The 21,194-nt window shown below is 40.2% G+C and overlaps 1 protein-coding gene across 7 annotated transcripts in view; it reads left to right on the forward strand.

The window, feature by feature from the left end:
• The window catches only part of hspg2 (heparan sulfate proteoglycan 2), a 517,600-nt gene that overhangs the window by 429,091 nt on the left and 67,315 nt on the right, over window positions 1-21,194 (forward strand). For 6 of the 7 annotated variants that reach the window (XM_051930335.1, XM_051930339.1, XM_051930337.1 and 3 more), the window contains 7 exons: window positions 284-427; window positions 5,748-5,882; window positions 7,438-7,619; window positions 8,554-8,749; window positions 12,895-13,074; window positions 17,666-17,926; window positions 18,067-18,229. In XM_051930335.1, the coding sequence (XP_051786295.1) occupies window positions 284-427; window positions 5,748-5,882; window positions 7,438-7,619; window positions 8,554-8,749; window positions 12,895-13,074; window positions 17,666-17,926; window positions 18,067-18,229 (1,261 nt within the window). The remainder of the gene's footprint in view (window positions 1-283; window positions 428-5,747; window positions 5,883-7,437; window positions 7,620-8,553; window positions 8,750-12,894; window positions 13,075-17,665; window positions 17,927-18,066; window positions 18,230-21,194) is intronic. The other variant, XM_051930340.1, reaches the window with a different exon arrangement.

Here is a 21,194-nt window from a genome sequence, read left to right on the forward strand (position 1 = left end):
ACTGGTAACATGTCACATGTAATAAATATATCAAGGGTTACAACATAATGCATTCACCAACATTCTTTTGTGTCTATCCAGAACACTGTTGGTGAGCAGTGTGTGAAGCAGATGCCCACTTTCTGCAGCAGATTGTCAAGAGGGACCATCACATACCTTTCCAAGGAGCTGCAAATTCCTCAAACATTTCCCAAAATGGGTTGCAATGGGAAAATGACTAATGTCTGCCGATTTAGACGATATAATTTAAGACCTGTTGGTACTTTCTTTCTGACCCTCACAGGACAGCAGTCCCCAATTATTTCTATTGAACCTCACAATGCTGTTGTTCGCCAAGGGGAGATTGCCAGCTTCAGGTGTCGTGTCTTCAGTGGAACTCAACCAATTAAAATTGAATGGAAAATGGGAAACAACCAACCATTGCAAGGTAACACTATAGAAGCATTCTTTCCAGTTGCTATGGTGCACTTCGCAGACATTATGAAGTCAGCTCCACAACAGATATGCCAGTGTCCATCAACAGCCCGCTAACTCAGCGTGACTGATGCTAGTGATGAGTGAAGCGGTTATTTGCATAGATGTCCTCAAAACTGACTCTGCAATTGGTTTTGAAGGCAAATTCCCAATCGTGAAATATAAAATTCACTTTGGGAGACTACTGTTCTCTAAAGCCTTGTTCACACTTCCACTTTTATCTGTTCTTTTCTGCAGCTGCACATTGCATGTTATGTGTCGCACACCTGTCAAGTCAATTCTGTTTACATCTTTCGTTCACATCACCATGAAGGTGCAGTGCTTTTTTAAAATGTGACGTGAGGCATATTTTCCACATTAATACACCACACAATGCCAGGGTTCTGCTTTCCTGGCTGGGGTTCGAATTCAAGTTTCTAGGCCTGTTTTGTTCATTTTTGATTTACATTGTTACTTTTGTTGCATATTTGCAGTATTCTTTGTGTTTTGATTGTGTCTGTGTGTGTAAGTTGTCTGGGTTATGTTCCGTGTGTTTTGTGAGTGGTTCCCCAAAAGGAAGGGCCAACTGCCAATCACATCCAGGAACTGCCTTCCGCCCTAAAAATCCGGAGGGTCTCCCACAATTCCTGGTGGTTCACTGTGAATGTGCTCTATTAGTTTATTGTGTTTTTCTGTGCTTTGTTAGCTTTGAGAGTTTGACTTTCATGCTCTGGTTTTGTCTTTGTTTCTGGATTACTGTATTGGGAATATGTTTGCCTTGGATTGCTTTGTGTTTCTAGGTAATTCCATTTTGCCACTGAGCTTCTTTGTGTGACAAATCATTTTTGTGTAGATTTAAACATTTTTATTTTAATTGAGTTTCTTTGTTTGCCCATTTATCTAGCTGGGGATTGGCGGTATATGCCCCTCTAGTGGGCATTACTAGAAATGCTTTTGCAACATTTTGGGTCTTACATGTCTTGGGACTCCTAGTCATAACACATTAAAAAATTACAGTGTTTTCCTTGCTAAATGGAAAGCCACCCTCACTGCTCCACGACGCCATTAGCCAGCAACTGCCATTTCCAGTTTTTTGATTCCTACAGGAGAGGTTAAGTGTATGCATGATACAAGTTCCTTAGATCATCAAGTTTCTTTTCTGTCTCCAGTACATCTTTAGGATTGTGATCACCAAAATTGTCATCATAATTGACAAAACTGAGGACTGTACTCTAGAACACATCAGGCAGCTCAACATAATGTCTACATGTGAGAGAAAATTATTTTTTGTATTTTTTTTTCTGGAGATCTTTATTTAAATACCAAAGTACAGGCAGGAGTGGTGGCTCTGTGACTAAAGGACCTGGGCTGGTAACTTGAAGGTTGCCAGTTTGAATCCAGACAGTGACAGAAGGAATGCTACTCCTTGAGCAAAGCCCTTAACCTGCAATTGCTCCAGGGGTGCTCTACAAATAGCTGATCCTGCACTCTAAACCCAAAACTCTCTAGAGAGTAAGTTGGGGTATGCGAAAAATGACAAACTCCTAATACAAGAAATTGTATATGGTGATTAAAGGATTAAAAAAAGGAGAATGCAGAAAAATAATGACTTCTTGTGCCAATGACACCAATTTCACTAGAAGAGAAATGTAATTTATGTCATGAAAGCAGCCAATTTCACTTCAAATTCAGTTACGTGAGAACCTTTTCGCTCATCACTAGCCACCACCATGAGGACATTCTTGCTTGATTGAAGAAGGGTGAGGTTATAAGAACCAAAGAAAAGACAAATAATAACGGGCTGATTCCCTGTCATTGAGACTAACATCTGTAGAACAGCTGAGATCTTGGATCAGTGCACATTGATGACTGAGAATAGCAGACAGCTGGTGAGGGTCATTGTGTGAAATTTAGGATTTATTAGTTATTATAACAACATTGTAATTTACTTTACTTATGAATCTCAATGTTCTTGTGAGGGTCATGTTTTATACAGAAACGACAGATTTACTTAATTGTAATTGTTGAAGGACGTGGTAAAGAGAGAAGTACACATCTTTGTTTCTATGGATGTTTCATGGATAACTTCCACTGGAATTCCTCTCATGGAAGGCCATGTACAGCTCAGCTACATCAGGATATCCACTAGATGCCTCCCATTGTTCCACCTTTAAATTGTTGTCTTCTAATTGCACTTTCCATGTGCCTTTTGGTTCTGTGACCAAACCCTCCTTTTTAAGATCTTCAACATTGTTATTTATTGACTAATCACATCCCTAGTGGCGTGTGGCCATTGAGCACACACACCACTAGTGTTTGAGTGCTTTCGGCTCAAGCGTTGTGTCTTGTGGCCTGTGTGTGAACCCTTTGTGCTCTGCATTTGTCGTGCTATTAACACCCTCAGTTGTTGGCTTTATTTGAGTATTTTTCTGGAATTTTTTTTTAATTGTGTTTCATTTTAAATACTTGAACTGTAGTAGCATGTGATTTTCTCTATTATTCTGTTCTTGGATAAACATTTGAATTGGTAGACAACAAAAGTATTAATATTATTTTACTGTCTTTTAAATTGATCATTTTTTTCGACATTGATTTTTTTCTCCTTTGTTCTACAAATTAACTCTTTACACTGCCAATGTGTTTTGAAGTGGTGAATCTCTCTGTTGACCTGATGAGCGCTTGGACTTTTTTAGGTGTGGTGAAGGTGCTCTAGTTGCACCCTTCATTTCAAATTGTTTTACGCATTCATGTCAAAGAAGCAGATGCTCAGCAGAAGCTTGACTTGTTCTCTTTCCATTCATGTTAAAACATCTTCTGCTGATGTTACCCATATTGCAGCTGGGTGGTATGCTTGTGTTGGAAAAGCACCTCATATTCTTGCACTGTGATCATTCTGTCAACTTTTCTATGCTCTAGAAATTTTACCAAATATGAAGACAAACAAAATGATGGCCCTTGACTCAACCCTACATGATCTGTTATTGTCAGTTATGTCCATGTGTAGCCCTTTGGCATTCCTAGGATTCCTGGCAATTGAGTCAATACTAAAAGCAAGCAGGTATCAACATTAAAGAAAAAAAAACCTCCAGTCATATTTCTTTGAATGAATATGGATCAGTAATGAGTGATTCTGCAAATTATTGTAATGAGTTATAAAGTATGTTGTTGTTACAAACTATATGTATTGTAACCACCAGGGGGTGCCAGAGAGCCTCAAACTACAGACCCAGCAATACACCACACGTTATTCGGATAAAATAAAGGCTTTTTATTCTTTCCCAATGCATTTTCCACAATCTTCTCCAGATGTAAGCCACAATAATACAATAAATATACAATAAGTCATTAATTCTTCCTCTTTCTCTCCTCTGCTGAAGCCTGCTGTCACACATAGTCGAGCCACAGTCGGGTGGCACCGGGCTTCCTTTTATGCTGGACCCAGGAATGCTTCTGGGGTGATGCCACATCTTCTGGGAAGCACTTCCAGGTCATAATGAAAGTAGGGAGGTCCACCCCCGACACCCCCCTCTATTGGAATGCAGGGACCCTAACAGGGCTGCACTTCCAGACTCCATATCTCAAGCACCCTTCAGGTCTCCCGACTGGGTTCCCATGTGAGGACCACTGCCACCTGACTTATGTGGAATTGAACTGCTCCTGACTCCCGGCTTCTACTGGTCCGTCCATTATTTTATACTGGCCGGGCACAAAGTTATTTTCTTGCCCCTCTGGCCAATCCATCCATCTTTGCGGTGTCCGGATAATTAAACCATGCTCCTCCCCGGCCCATTCTTAGCCTAAAGTATATATACTGTATATGATCAGCCAAGATCATGCATTTTTGTTCCAAGACTAGACTAACCTCAATTGGGTGCAGCACAGAACTGTTAGTTTATTGTTAACGTCTTCAAACATGAGAAAATGTAAAAGAGTTAATGTCCTCAGTCGTAAGACTTCTGGTACTCTTGGCGCAAAAGGAAGCAGACATGTTGGAAGTGTTGCTCCAGTTTGAGCATTTCTAAGATGATCCTGTCATTCTTTCCATTTTGTTTTGGAATCTCCTAAAATATACTTCAACATTGTCTTCTGGATTTTACCCATTAAACTTTATAATGTGTATAGTGGATTCAACCCTCTTCACTTTCTGCACTCTTTATTGTGTTGTAGATTTAACTTTTAATGGATATGTTTGCTGTTGATGCCCATCAATCTACGAAGTTATTTTATCACAAACATGCTAAATATGCATTTACCAAATGAAATTGTGTTCTACAGTTAATCGTATTCTATAGATTAAAAAGATCTTGAACACTCTGACACTTCACATTGCAGTCTATGGCATGGAGGAAAATCTTAAAAACTTACCAAGTACATCTATTTTTCAAGTCATGACAGTTGTTAAGTATTGGTCCTCATTTTAAAAGAGTTTATACATGTTATGTTTGAATAAAAAAGAACAATATTATGAGATTCAACTGCTGTGATTAGCTCAAAGCTAAGTCTTTCTTTCCAATAACCTTTCACTCCACCAGGGGGTTCCTCTCAACAGACAGACCAAATCAAACTTTTTGTGCCACATAGTTGGTTTTGTTTTGATTTACTTCCATAATTACTTGATAATTCACACAAGTGAATAGAAAATGTATCCTTCCACGAGAAAAATAGGAATATGCAACACAACGACTATTTCCAGATCCCTTTTGTTGTCACAAACATGCGTTCCAAACAGGGAAGATGCAGATCGATAATCAACAACTGTCTGAGCTTGAAAAATGGATGGATTTGATAAGGTTACAAGATTTTCCTCTGTGCCCCATACCCTCCATTGTAAAGCTCCAGAGGGGGCAATTTATTTATTTAATTATATAGAAAGCACTTACGTTTAGAACAGAGTTTCACATGACAAATATGTATATAGCATGTTTGTGAAGAATTATGTCTTGAAATATACTGAACTTACCCTTTCAGGTTTTTGGGAATTCAGTAAATGTGTTGTTTTGCAACCACAAACAGCCATTAGTCTGAGGGTTAGTCATTACGTACAAAGGAGACCCAGTGAAAATGGATAACTCTCAGTAAAAAGGTATCAGTGGTGAGACCAACATGAGAAATAAGATGTTAAAAAGACTAAGACTGGATGGAGTTGGACTGTTTTGTTGGCTGATAAGTGCCATTAAAGGTTTAACAGCATTCTTAAAGTTTTTAAAGACGATCTTTCTAAGAGTTCCACTAAAAGTTTTAGGGCAAGCCTGAGTCAGTCCTTTAAGATCACTTTCTTGCTTTTTTTTTTACAGATAATGTGAAGATTGGTCCTGATGGATCAGTGTTAACAATCGCCAGTGCACGCTTTTCCAACCAAGGGGGCTACCGCTGTGTGGCCAGTAATCTCTTTGGAATCACACATAGTATTGCCTCACTCACAGTTAAAGGTAAGGAAGGACAAACATCTTCCATAGTTGACTCCTACCTAAGATGAACGATTTCCAGTTTACCAAACACGGAATACAATCTGTGAATTTATTCAGATGGGTGTGCATTTGTGACATTATAATTTACACTAAAGGGCTTCATTCTAAAACATGTGAACTCTTTGGATTTGCATTTGCTGAAAATATTTGTTTTGAATAAGAGCACAATTTCCAATTTCAATTAAAATATTCTAGAAAGGCAACTTTTTAAAGCAGTGTACATAATTGTATCTGTTGGTAGTGTTTCTCTATATAAAAGTCTCCTCACTTACCCTCTTGAGCAGGGGTTGACAGCGTCTGTCCTGGAGGGCCGCGGTGGCTGTAGGTGTTTGCTCCAACCCAGTTTCTTAATGAAAAGTCAATTATTGCGGATGAAATGCTTATTTCTTAAGTGACATTTAAATGCTTCATTTTAGTAGTCTTGCTTGTTAAGGTTCCCCATCCTTAATTGATTATTTCAGTCTTTAAACAGCTGCAATTGCTGTTTTTAATGACTCCTTATTAGCAATAAGGTGCACTTGACAAAGGAGCCAGCAGGAAGCCATGGCATTGGTCCACCACGATCTATCCATTGACCTGGAAAGGTGTTGTCGAGATAAAAATAATCCATTAGTGTTAACATCATTTTGACTCACCCTGTATATCAATATGCCACACTGCAAAACATCTACTGATGTTTTAGGAGTGTTATGAAGACCCAAAGAAGTGTATGTTAAGGTCTTGTGAATAAATGAGTAATAGACACATTTTTGCAGGACCTAAAGTGCTACCAGTATTTGAATCCCAGCCAGGGAGGAACCCTGGCTGATACATAACAGATCTTGTAAAGCTCTTTGGCATTATCCAAAGATCATAAAACTAAAAAAGTGAGCCAACAGCACAGTCAGTGTATATAACATGAAACCATATATGCATTATGGCAGCAAGCTTGCATTATACATTTGATTTAAACAGTTCCTTTTTTCTTATCAACAAAAACATGCACAGCCAAGCAGTGCCTTAGACTCCTAATATAGCAGAGCTTATTAAACTTTCTTGTTAAAATAATTATCACAATATTCTCATAATTCTTAAGCAAACCTAGAAACATCAGCAGACAAGGTACAATTCCCAGTTACCAAGTAACATGACAAAGTCCTACTGATTTGCTTCTGTGTTTTTAATTTGACCGCAGTTAATCTGCAAATTGACTGCTCTTCCACCCGGTTACTCAAGAAAACTGTTCCATGTGAGATTCTATCATCTAAACCTTACTACCTTCTTTGAAAGAAGCCCCCCACATAACAAGCTAGAATTCTAATTTTGCAATATCTTCTGACACCTAGAGCCCTGGCATTCTGAAATCAAGGTCATATTGTGCTCTGTAATGTGGAAATTGGTCATATCTTATAAAGAACCCCTTTAATAGTTTATAGTGGTCTATTGATTAAGGTTATTTCCTTTTAGAAGTGATAGACCAGACAACTTAAAGTTATACATAGAATGATAAGGTCACTCTTGTCTTGTGATTCTGCAGGGCCCCCAACAGTGTCCGTCACACCTAAGGGTACGATCAGAGTGAAAGTTGGAGAACCAATCAACCTAGAATGCAATGGAGCAGGTGACCCTCGACCGACCGTGAGCTGGCGCAGATTGAATGATGCTCAGAAACTCATCATTCAAAGCCCAGTGCCAATGGACTCCAATGCTGTAATGCAGGTTAGTATGGAATGGACTATAGAAGCCTGTAGATTCACAGATTTCCTATTTCTTCTGGATGTTAATGTTGTTTCTTCTAATGGTTGCTGTGCCATGGCATTTTGAAGCTTTTCACATATAATAATAATAATAATAATAATAATAATAATAATAATAATTATTATTATTATTATTTACCTCGATATAGCCATTTTCTTACTACTAAAAGCACTTTACATATTGAGTGAGGAGCCACTTCAACAACCATTAATGTGTAGCATCAATATGGATGATGTGACAGCAGCCATTTTTGTGACAGTACGCTTACCATACATGAGCTATTAGGTGGTGAGAGAAATAGCCAATTAGGGAGGGGGGATAATTAGGAGGCCAGATTGACCATACCTGTATATTGGGATACACCCTACTCTTTATGAAGGATACCCAGGGATCTTTAATCACCACAGAGAGTCAGGACCTTGGTTTTACGTCTCATCTGAAGGATGGCACCATTTTTACAGCACAGTGTCCCCATCACTAAACTGGTGCATTGGGATTCATGTTCAGACCACAGAGTAAGCGCTCCCTGCTGGCCTCACCAACACCTTTTCCAGCAGCAGCCCAAGCTTTTGCTAGATGATCTCCCATCCAAGCACTGGCTTAGTTTCTGGGAGATAACCTCTTCTGAAGTGCATGTGGTGTGGCTGCTGGTCATTTGAGGAACAATACCATTGTTCTTATACCTAAAACCTTTATGTTGAAGTTTGTGTGCCTCATTCAATGTAGTGTGACATCTCAGTAGTTTTACATATTTTAAGATCTCTCACTAGTAGACTGGCTACTTGTCCAACAATATTAAATACTTTCCAGCCATTCTTTATTACTTATTAAAAAGATGTAACTTTTTAGATGTTTTCTTCTTTCTCATTTGATTTTTTTTTTGTCTATCTTGTAGATCCTCGCAGCTAGACATGAAGATTCTGGCACCTATGTCTGTGTAGCCAGGAATCAAGTTGGCACTGTCCAGGCCCAGGTAGAGGTTATAGTAGAAGGAGGACCTATTGTTCCCACTATCCCAATTGCTTCTGTAGAGGAGCCTATGTTGATAGTGGTAGAAGGAGACACAGCCACCCTGCATTGTTCAGCCTCAGGTAAGTAGAGGCTCAAGGGGTTCCAACCATTCAGCAACATAGTAGTACTATGAGGTCATCGCTTATCATCTTCATAACCTTCAATCTGCCTTTCTGCAGTTTTGTTAGACTGTTTTGGTATTCATTATTCCTACTTCGTTTAACTCAGATGACAGCAAATACAGTTAAAAAGTCTGCAAGGGGCTGCACGGGTGCTCTGGTTTCTTCCCTCAGTCCAAAGATATGCAGGTTAGGTGTATTGGCGATCCTCAATTGTCCCTAGTGTGTGCTTGGTGTGTGGGTGTGTGTGTATGTGTCCTGTGGTGGGTTGGCGCCCTGCCCGGGATTGGTTCCTGCCTTGTGCCCTGTATTGGCTGGGATTGGCTCCAGCAGACCCCCATGACCCTGTGTTCAGATTCAGCGGGTTGGAAACTGGATGGATGGATGGATGTCTGCACTCGTTGATTACATCAGATGAAAGAGCTGAATTTGTATTGCGTGTCAAGGAGATCAAAAGCAAAAGAGTTTTGAAAATACATCAAAGGGTTTAACTGCAAAATATCTTTTTCTTTTTTGTAATTTATTCACTTTATAGAATTTCTTCTATTTTTTGCGTACCTTTTGGGGTCATAGCACAGGGTCAGTCATTGTACAGCGCCCCTGGAGCAATTGCAGGTTAAGGGCCTAGATCAAGGGCCCAAACTTTGTGACCAAATAGGCAGTACTGATAATATAATGTTTTACATGTTTATAAAATTCTGTGTTGAATTGTTCTATTTTCTAAAATAAATCTAACAAATGTAAAAAAAAGATGAGAATTAAATGCAAAATATCCATTACAAGTCTTTTTTTATAAAACACCACTTATCTACAGAAGCAATGAGCACACGTGATAAATGTAAAAAATAAAATAAATTAATATTCAGTAATTAAAAAAAAGAATATATGTAAAACAAAGCACTGCGTATCCTCATAGCATAAGAGACGCAAATGCAAAAATACTTTAATAGGCACACAGCTAAAATAATATTACAAAGATGGTGTGAAGCTGTTTCACAAAAAGATCAGGAAAAAGGTGTTGTTTATCATTTTTAAGCATAAACACACTAAGGTGCCTCTCCCATAAACATCTTAAAGCCCATTAAACAGCAGTTATTTAATTCCCAATACCTGCACATCATTTTACAGTCCATTCAGTAAACTTTCACTGTAAAATGTCTGCATATACAGAATGATGAATGACAAGTAAGTGGAGATGAATAAGAAACGATAAGCGTCTAGTGATGAATGACTAGTTAAAAGTAACAAATGATAACCTGATATGGCGTAATTATGATAGCTGATGTCAGGAGAAGTGATTAATGATTAATGATGATGTTGACATCCTAAACTGGACATCTTAGGCATTGTAAAGAGACTGGAAAGACTGAGGCATGTTCAAATGGTGGCCCACAGGGCACATGCAGCCCAGAAGCAACCTCAGTAGTCCCGCCAGAAACGCGGAGAAAAACTGAGCAAAAATACATTTCAACTTCCAAAACAAACAAAAAAAAGGCTGTTCTGTCTCTTCCTGCTCTTTTTCCATCCACTCCCCTCTCACCCTGATCCTAAAACTCAGTAGCTCTCTCTAAGGAGGTGTCCTGAGCCCGCCCAATGTACTTCCCCCAGGACTCCACCATTATGGCAGCGCTGCCGCCTTGCAATAAGGAGATCATGGTTCATGACCTGGGTCCTCCCTGCATGAGTAATGAGAAAAGCGCTATATAAATGTAAAGAATTATTATTATACAACCAAACGATTTATGAATGTTATTGCAAATACTGTGCACTGTTTAATTTTGTGCACTTTCAGATGTGCCTAGGTCAGATATGACCAAAATGTTTATTTTTTTATTTCAAAAGTAAAAAAAAAACTATTGCTACTATCTCGAATTTTGTCCAATTATAGCTTTTTTATTGTTTTTTTATGCACTTTTTGATAAGCCTGTGTCAGATGTGACCAAATTTAAAAGGGAAACAACGAATAAACATTACTTGTTTTTCAATACATTCATGTTGGTTTAAAATTTGTCATTATTTGCTGCCTACTGGCCACTGAATATGTCTGGCCCAGCTAAATTTCTTGGTTTGAAAATCTGGGCCAGGTGAATTTGTAATTGAATAGCCCTGTACTACACAGTATTAGTTACTAGTAATACTGCCCTTAAATGTGTGGGTGTGTTAATTTAAACACAGAGACATTTAGTCTTTGCACACCTAAATCATCTTTCTCACCATTAGATCCACTTGTTTCATCAAGAACATCAAATATGCACCTGGACCCTGGAGCAAGTCACGGTCCACCTTGTTTTTTAATCCTTCACATCAGCCTCTTGGTGTGTGTCTGACTCCTCTCTAGCATGCTGTCTTTCCTCATGCACTTGACACTACTTTTGTTTTCCATTTGTGACTCCTGTCTTTAAATCCCCCATTGAGTCATGTGATCCTTTGCAATCAACTTCCCAAAAGCTGTTCAAAAAATTGGATTTCGGGAACTTTTTTTTGACTTTCAGGTTGCTGGCCCTAACCTGTCTCACTGATGGCAGCCAACAGCATACATTGTACACAATCCAGCACAAAGTCTAAGTGTTTCAGTATATAGTATATGCTTTTCAGCATTAGGTGTTGTGACAAAGGCGCTATACCAGTATCTGACCCAACACAGTCCCACAAGCACAATAGCACAATCACCACAATACACTGGACCCTTGACTTACGAACTCAATTCATTCACGAGGGCTGGTTGTAGCTCAAGTTGGTTGTAAGTCAAGACTATTTTTCCCATAAGAAATAATTGAAATACCCATAATGCCTTCCGAACCTCCCACAGCAACACTTACTTAACCTTTTCATAATAAAAAAGGGTTGCATAATGTGCATAATTTACCAAAAACACCAATAATTTTTCTAATGTACTAACCAAAAAGTTATAAAAAGTGCCTAGCCTAGAAACAATAATTTCATACTCTACTCACCATTTAAGTTGACATCTTTGGCTTGTAGGAAGGGAAGAGGAGGAATAGAATGAAATGGAAGGTGGTTATCTTTTCTTTGTAAAATTGTCGAGATGGTGGATTTCAACATGCTGTACATATTAGCGAGATCGGTCACACAAACGCCACTCTCATATTTCCACACAATTTCCTTCTTCGTTTCAATTGTGATCGCTTTCTTTACCTTCGTTACTTTCTCTTCCTTCCTTAGCTTCTTTTCTAGCTTTTTTGGGGCCATTTTGATAGCAATTATCGAAATAAATTGTATAGATCACTGCACTGACCGAAATTATGTCCACAAACACACATATCTGGGCTCCGACTGACACTTACGAACGCTCTCGGCTGTTCATACGGATCGCAACTCAAGACGTTGGTCGTAATTCAAAACAAAACTTTTGGTTGTTAACCAAGTTGTTCGCATGTCAGGCCGGTCGTATATCGAGGTTCGACTGTATTTCTCTTTTTCCTCCACTCCTCTCCGGCAGGCTTTGTCTCCCTCCTCCTGACTCTGGCTCCCTTGAGTGGTGGCTGCTAGCTCCTTTTATAGCCCACCCAGAAGAGCTCCAGGTATTTGATGACCCATTTCCGGCTGCACTTCCGGGTGTGGAGGAAGAACCGCCCACATGGGCTCAGGAACCTTTGCAGCACCCCCTGGTATTGTCCACGAACCCCAACAGGCTTGAGTTCCAAAATCCCATGCCCGTGGAAATGATGTAACCCAGGGGGGCTGCCTTCTAGCATTCCGGGGGGTTACTGTCCTGACCAGGCTTGCTCCCCCTGTCCATAGAATGAAGAGGCGTCTCGGCAGGATAAGAACCCTGGCCATCTGTCACAGTGTATATACAGTAAGCTTAAAAAAATAACGAGCAACTCCTAAATGAAACCTTATTCAGCAATTAGCAAAATAATGAACCTAATCTACTATCTCAGTCTGCTTTAATCTAATTTCATATTTTTTTCCATATGGCATAACATAACATTCTGAAACCTGCTTAATCCCATTCAATGTTAAATTTGGGAATTACCTATTTACTTTCTTAAAAATTAATTATATGTTATTTTTATCTATTGTTTCCTTCTTAATTTCTTGAATGTTTGCAGCACTGAAGCATTTATTGATTTTCCTTGTAGGATATCCTACCCCAACCATCACATGGTCAAAGCTGAGAGCACCTTTACCCTGGAAGCACAACGTTGTCAACAACACTCTGATGCTTCCAAGTGTTGGGCGCCAGGACTCAGGACAATATATATGTAATGCCACAAATGTCATGGGCACTTCCGAGATCACCATCATGCTTGATGTAGAAAGTAAGTGATAAGGCTGATAAAAAAAATGTCTGTGTTGAAAAAAATGGAAATTCTGGACTGTGTGTCGCATCTCAGCTATATGCAAAAGGGGCTTCTCTGTTCTGTCTTAGATGGTGGCATTTCTAGCATGTCTGGGAGGGATGATCCTTATTTTTACATGTTAGGATTTCATAGGGTTGCCAGAATAGAAAATTAGAAATACGGGACACTCTTAAAATCTCTCTCTGTATTACTATATATATATAAATGTATACATGCCTCCTACACACCCAGACCAATATATTATATAAAAGTAGAGACATAAGTTAAAAACATAAAGCAAGGATTTTAATGGGTTATGAGGAAAACAAAAGTAAAATCATTTGAAAATTATTTAATACAAACTAAAAAAAATTCTGTAAAAATGAAATCATTTGAAAATATTTGTTTAATACAGACAACAGAGAAATATTATTATTATTTAATACAGGCAGTTAGAAAAAAGTGGGCCATAGCAAGTACAGTAGTAACAACACACTTTGCTGACAGTCACTGTATGTTGCAATGCTGATCCAGAACTGCACAGCTGCCGGCTGGAGAGCAAAACGGTAAGAGTGTCGCTGTCGTCAGCCAACCATAGCAACTGAACAAGTTGCAAACTGGCAGCAAACACTCGTTTCCTCATTACATTTGGGTTATTTTCATCAAGAGAATCTGAGAAAATAAAGTATAATTACTTATAAAGTTACAACTAAGTGCCGTAAGAAGGTAGTAAAAATATATTTTTATTACGAAATATGAAAATGAACTGAATACGGGACATTTGGATGTCTCTGAAAGGTCAGAACGGAACAGGGGACAAAATGATCAAATATGGGACATGACCCGTATATAAGGGATGTCTGGCAACCCTAGGATTTCAAATTCTCATATGTATGACTGAGGGAAGTCTGGTGGTGCAGTGAGGAGCTTTAACATTTCATAATGCTTTTTGCCTGAAATTTTCCCTTTTATGGTTTCCTTTTGTTTTATCTGTGACTTTCTCCAGTGAATCCCCTTTTTAGCTCAAGGACATGCTGTTAGGTTGACCCAGTATGAAAGCACCCTGCATTGATCTGTTGTCCCGTTCAGAAAAAATGTCTGATTTGGGTCAATAGCTGCCATCACAGCCATCAGTTTCTATCACCTTGAACAGCAGAAAGTGTAAGGAAAATACAACACGTGAAACATTGAAATGCCCCTGTATAAATATAGTGAAGTGTTTCTACTCTGAAACACTGCAATATTTTATTTACTGTTCTCAACAACATTATTAACTCTTTGAGGTCTGACTATTTTATCCAAAAAATACAATTTTCTGAAAAGCACAGAACACAATGGTTTCACACAGAAATCAACATAAAAAGTCTGTTGCTGTGTGCTGTGGCTGCCAGTTCATCAGGAATGAGGGGCAGGCTGGCTGGCAGGCTGTGCTTGCATGGCAGGATGGTGGGGGCGGCAATGATAGTCGTTGTCACAGTGCATCACTTTCTGGTTTGTACCTCTTGGCATTGTAAATGGCGGTCTTCCCATTTGAACATTGCTGTAGGTGCATCAGCTACACAAGCCTGTTCAGCACCATAATCAGCTGATGCTGGTACCTCACATTCATTTTTGATCACTTGTATCAAAATAGGAGTCTGACAAGTCAGAGTCCACTTCAGTGATAATATGCAAAACATCATCCATGAGGTATTTTGCTTTATGCATTTGCTTCGATTTCTCGACTGATGTCGATGCCATTTTTGCTGTTGTTTGTTCCTCACTACTCACGCGAGCACAGGGAATCTTGGTCAAACCAATGATGTTAGCTTTCCTTCTAACAAAGAGAGTCCAACTAAAAAACAAGGGCAGGTTTTGTCACCATTTACAGTTGATTACCACTGTCAACCCCTCAATTTGACAAAAGTTAACATCTGCCCTGAAAGAGTTAAATATGCCTCAAAATGGCGACCAATGCATCCACTCTTATTAAAATGTCTTTTTCTTTGCAAAGTTGTAGGGTGCAAAAGCCTATTCTGGCAACATAAAGTGTAAGGTAGAAAACAATCTTGAACAGATTACACACACACATATACACACACAGCCAAATTAAAATTTACAATTATCTCAACATTAGGTGTGATCTGGCATCTAGCTTGTCATTATAAATTTCAAATGGCTTTTTAAATTGAAGATATACTGCTGTAATTGCAGTTGAGCAGCCCGTCTCAACTTGCTTTTGGAAGAGTTGCAAATTTCAGAGATGTCACAGGATGAGCATAGAGGATCTGAAGGCTACCTTATGTCTCTAACATCTGAGAATATAAGAAACTCCGAAGAATGTAAAGAGAGAAATGGACAGACAGACAGACAGACAGACAGACAGACAGACAGACAGACAGACAGACAGACAGACAGACAGACAGAGAGAGAGAGAGAGAGAGAGAGAGATAGATAGATAGATAGATAGATAGATAGATAGATAGATAGATAGATAGATAGATAGATAGATAGATAGATAGATAGATAGATAGATAGATAGATAGATAGATAGATAGATACTTTATTAATCCCAAGGGAAATTCACATACTCCAGCAGCAGCAAACTGATAAAGAAACAATATTAAATTAAAGAGGGATAAAAAATGCAGGTATAACAGACAATAACTTTGAATAATGTTAACGTTTACCCCCCCGGGTGAAATTGAAGAGTAGCATAGTGTGGGGGAGGAACGATCTCCTCAGTCTGTCAGTGGAGCAGGACAGTGACAGCAGTCTGTCGCTGAAGCTGCTCCTCTGTCTGCAGATGATACTGTTTAGTGGATGCAGTGGATTCTCCATGATTGACAGGAGCCTGCTCAGTGCCCATTGCTCTGCCACAGATGTCAAACTGTCCAGCTCCGTGCCTACAATAGAGCCTGCCTTCCTCACCAGTTTGTCCAGGCGTGAGGTGTCCTTCTTCTTTATGCTGCCTCCCCAGCACACCACTGTGTAGAAGAGGGCATTCACCACAACCGTCTGATAGAGCATCTGCAGCATCTTATTGCAGATGTTGAAGGACGCCAGCCTTCTAAGGAAGTATAATCGGCTATGTCCTCTGTCCTCTCTTGCACAGTGGATTTATTAAATATTCTTGTACTCAGCTGGTAGCACTGAGAATCTTGAGTGCCTAGGGAGCTCTCTTACGCCTCATCAGAGTAGCAGTTCATCTGAAAATGAAAAGGGTGAAGATAAGTTAGGTGGAAAGGTTTCAGAACTGGCCTTCCTCCATATAATGAAGAATGTTCGATTGTTGTCAAATAAATTGAATGAACTGTCACATCTCATGGTGAGTCACGACAAAAAGCAGGTACTATGGCATTTTGGGTACAGCAGAGAACCAACTTAAACTTCTTATTTCAGACACTATTTTAAATGCTGGATGGGTTTCCTCTGGAACAATAAGATGAAGTGGAAAAGGCTATATGGGGAAAGTAAATCTATGTAAATGATCAATGGTTAAAAAAGCAAGCACATTACAGTTGTGAGATGTTCAGCCTGGACACAACCAAACGGACACCGACAGTTCATAAAACACATGCTCTTTATTAAACAAGTGTCCCGAAACACAAGTCCCGCACACACACAGTGCTCCTGCACCACAACACCCTTCCTCGGACCTTTTAACGTTCATGGGCCACCTTTCTTCCTATCGTCACTGGAGCTTCATCCACCTCCAGCTCCTCGACTGTAGGAAGGCAGCCCCTTTTATATTCACCCGGATGTGCTCCAGGTGCTTGCTGATGACCTTCCGGCAGCACTTCCTGGTGTGGCGGAAGTGCCGCACTAGCACCTGGAAGCATTCCGGGTGTCCCTGGAAGGTTCTTCCTCCACCTGCCCAGGTGTTGCAGAAGTGCAGGTTTTCCGGCCTCCACAATGCTCAGGACGCCCCCTGGTGGTGGCCACGGGCCCCAATGGGTTTGAGCCTCTTTGCTCCGTCCCCATGGTCCCCTCATCATTCAGGGTGGTTGCCCCTTCGTGGCCCGGGGAACATATAGACTGCCTCCCGGTCCTTCCAGGCGTCCCGGCAGGGTCTGGCCCCCAGTCTCCTGCCACACAGTATATTTAAAACTAAAATGTGTAATCCAGATATTAAAATTCAACAGGGAGACTCAATACATTGCCCTGAGGGGTGCTGGTGCTCAGAATTAGCATGGAGGAGGTGTTTCTATCAATCCGTTCATGATGGAGTCTGCCCAGTCAGAAAGTCCAAGATCCAGTTGCACAGGGAGGCACTGAGCCTCAGGTCAAGGAGCTTATTGGTCAGCCTGGATGGAAATACAGTGCTGAAGGCAGAGATGTACACTACAAATAGCAGTCTGATATAAGAGTTCTTTTTACCCAGATATTCAAAGGTCTTTAGACTTGTGTTTATAAGTGAACTGCAGGGGATCCATGCTGTCTGGAGTAACGCTCTTAATGTCTCTCAAAGCACTTCATAATAATTAGAGGCAGTACTACTTGGATGGTAGTCATTAAGGCACTCCACATTTCTTTCCTTGTTGATATGGCATAATGTAGCTATATATGTGATGATGTCTTTTTTCCACAGCTCTTCCATATGCTACAACTCTGGAGGACAGCCTTTCTGTACAAGTTGGCGAAGTGATCCGACTGCAGTGTCTCGCCCATGGCTCAGCACCTCTTAAATACCAGTGGTTTAAAGTGAATGGCACCCTTCCCTCCCGTGCTCGAGTTCAGGAAAGCACCCTGCAGATAAATTTGGCCGCTACAACTGACTCGGGTACCTACAAATGTGTGGTGAACAACAAGGTCGGAACTAGTGAAGCTTTTTCAAGTGTCACCGTCATGTGTAAGTTAAAAAATGTCACATTCTTAGAGTAATACTTCCTCTTTGGAAAATTTGTGTTAATTGCATTTCTTGTTTGATTTTATTTTTGTTTGGGTTAAACGCATTACCCACACCACCTCTTTCGTATCTCTACCATCCAGCACACCTAGAGGTGCGTGTGTCACCTCATATTGAAGTAAAAGGACCAGGCAGCACCGTGGAGTTCATCTGTTCAGCCACTGGAGATCGCCAGACAAAGATTGAGTGGATAAAGGAAGGTGGCCATTTGCCACCAAACCATAGCATTGTCAATGGCATACTAAGGTACAAGAAGATTTTTTTTTAAATAATAAGAAAGAAAATAATTAAACTCAGGTTAAAAATGACAACAAGCAAAATAAATTAATGAAAGAAGAGAGCACCCTTTGAAGCACCTACTCTCAAGCAGCAATCAGTTTTTTCTCACTGAAATGGAAAAATTCATTGAAGCGATCCTCTCATTCACTCGAACAAACCTGAATGGACGAGTGTCTGATTGATTGTTCATGCAGTCACCTAGGGGCTCCCCTACAGTGGAAAAAGCCAGGCTTCATAACCAGAATTGTGTGTAGAGTCGAGTCTGACTATATACCTGTACAGTATAACTTCTGGGACCATCCCCATAAGTAAAGTTATGATCAGTGACTAAACAACCAGCTTTTATTGCCAAGGTCTAGTTGTCTAGTTCCAGATCCATACCAAATGGGCATTCCATGACCTCAATGGCAGTACCACTGACTCTCATTGTTTGTTCTGTGTGTAGTGAGTCTATATTCAACCTCTGTGTGTCTCTTCTGAACAAATCCAACAAGTCTATAATGTGGGTTACTCAGCCAAAATGCTGGCTGTTTTATCGTGGGATGAGTAGAGCTCATCAAGTTTGTTATTGGATTAGTTTACATCTGTTCCAGTGTCATGCTAAGATGCCATCCCAATCCAGTGGTTCGTCGTGTGGTGGGTGCAGCAATGTGCTGTAAAATCAGCACATGCTCCCAACATAAAGGCAACACACACATACAGATCGTATCCACACAAGCACTGATTATGAGTGATGCCCCCACTGCCAGTTACTCCTCACTGCTCCACAAAGGGACTCACTAGCATCAGCACAAACAACACCTAGGTGTCCCTGGGTATAACTTAGACCTAACGCTAATTCCCCAGGAATAACGTAGATACATGAGGACTAATACACCTTGCTTCAAGCCACTTACCAATCAACAATGTGTTTAGTCTCACCATGAAAGTCTCAATTTTGGAACATCTTCCTCCACCTGCTAACCCTGTGGCAAAGATAGCAACAATCTTCTCTTACTACATGGTGTGTCTACCTTTTAGCTTCAGTCAGTCAGTCAGTCAGTCAGTCAGTCAGTCAGTCAGTTATTTTCCAACCCACTATATTCTAACACAGGGTCACAGGGTCACAGTATCACACCCACACACCAAGCACACACTAGGGACAATTTAGGATCGCCAATGCACCTAACCTGCATGTCTTTGGACTGTGGGAGGAAACCGGAGCAGACATGGGGAGAACATGTAAACTCCACGTATGGAGGACCCGAGAAGCGAACCCAGGTCTCCTTACTAAGAGGCAGCAGTACTACCACTGCGCCACCGTGCCACCCCCTTTTTGCTTCAGTTACTCTATATATATATATATATAAAGACAAAGCATAAAACTTTAATAGCAATACAATATTTTTTTAAATAGAATAATACCAATAGAAGAAATATAATAGATAACACATTTTACGGTCAAAAGTTTGCGGACACCAGACCATTATACCATTAGGTGTTTCTTAGACATCCCATTCGAAAACCATGGCCATAAATGGGATGTTGCTCTCTCCCCACCCTTTTCTGCTATAACAGCCACCACTCTTCTGGAAAGGTGTGTCTGTGGGAATTTATACCCATTCAGCTAAAAGGCAATTTGTGAGGTCAGATACTGATGTTGAATGAGAGGTCCTGGCTCACAATTGGCATTTCCATTCATCCCAAAAGTTTTTAATAAGGATGAGGTCAGAGCTCTGTGTATGCCACTCAAGTTCCTTCATGCCTTTATGGACCTGGCTTTGTGCAGAGGGCTACAGTCATGCTGAAAGAGAAAAGCGCCTTCCCACAAAGTTGGATGCAATCAATCATCTTAAATGTCTTTGTATGTTGAAGCATTTACAGTACCTTTCACTGGACCCAAGGGACCTAGCCCAAACCCTGAAAACGACCCCAGACCATTATCACTCCTCATCAAACTTTACAATAGGCATCATGCAGTCGAGAATCAAGTGCTCTCCTGGCATCTGCCAAGTCCATCAGACTGCCAGGTAGTGAAACGTGAGTCATTATTCAAGAAAACATCTTTCAACAGCTCCAGAGCACAGTGGTGGTGCTCTCTACACCACTCTAATTGACACCTGGCATTGCGTATAGTGATCTCAGGCTTGTGTGCAGCCACTTAGACATGGAAACCCATTTCACGAAGCTCTTGACTTTCAGTTGTTGTGCTGTTGTTGGTTTCAGAGTCAGTTAATAATAATTCTTTACATTTGTATAGCACTTTCTCACTATTCAAAGCGCTCTCCATGCAGGGAGGACCTGGGAAGCAATCCCACAATCTCCTTACTGCAAAGCAGCAGCACAACTACTACACCACCTGCGTGGATGGTACTTTGTTGTGAGCGGTCGGACAGAGGATAAGTGATTTTTTTATGTGCTTCGGCACTTGGCGGCCCTACTATTTGAGTTTGGGTGGTTTATCACTTTGTGGCTAAGCTGTTGTTGCTCCTAGATGTTTTATTTTAAAATAACATCACTTGCTGCTGACCAAGGCAGATCTATCTAGTGCATCTGAATCTGATTTTCTCAATTTGCACATGAACTTGATGTTTCTCATTTTTCGAACTGTGACATTGCGTGAATGACTATGCACACATCTAACTCAAACAGTAATTTAAGCAATACTACACAATGAAACCAATACAGACATTTTGTAACTGGTCTACAGACATGCTGTGCTCCCCTCTACAACAATGTGTGCATAATCTGATCTCTCAGTCTCCCACTATATCACATTTCCGGGAACTTTTTGACTTTCCCTCGTATATACATATATATATATATATATATATATATATATATATATATATATATATATATATATATATATAGTTTACTGTCAAATAATGCAAAGAGTACGTGACACGTGTTTTGCCCTCATTTGGGCTCATCAGGCGTACACACTCTACTG

The sequence above is a fragment of the Erpetoichthys calabaricus genome, chromosome 8 (genome assembly GCF_900747795.2).
Source record: "Erpetoichthys calabaricus chromosome 8, fErpCal1.3, whole genome shotgun sequence".
Classification (NCBI taxonomy): Eukaryota; Metazoa; Chordata; class Cladistia; order Polypteriformes; family Polypteridae; genus Erpetoichthys; species Erpetoichthys calabaricus.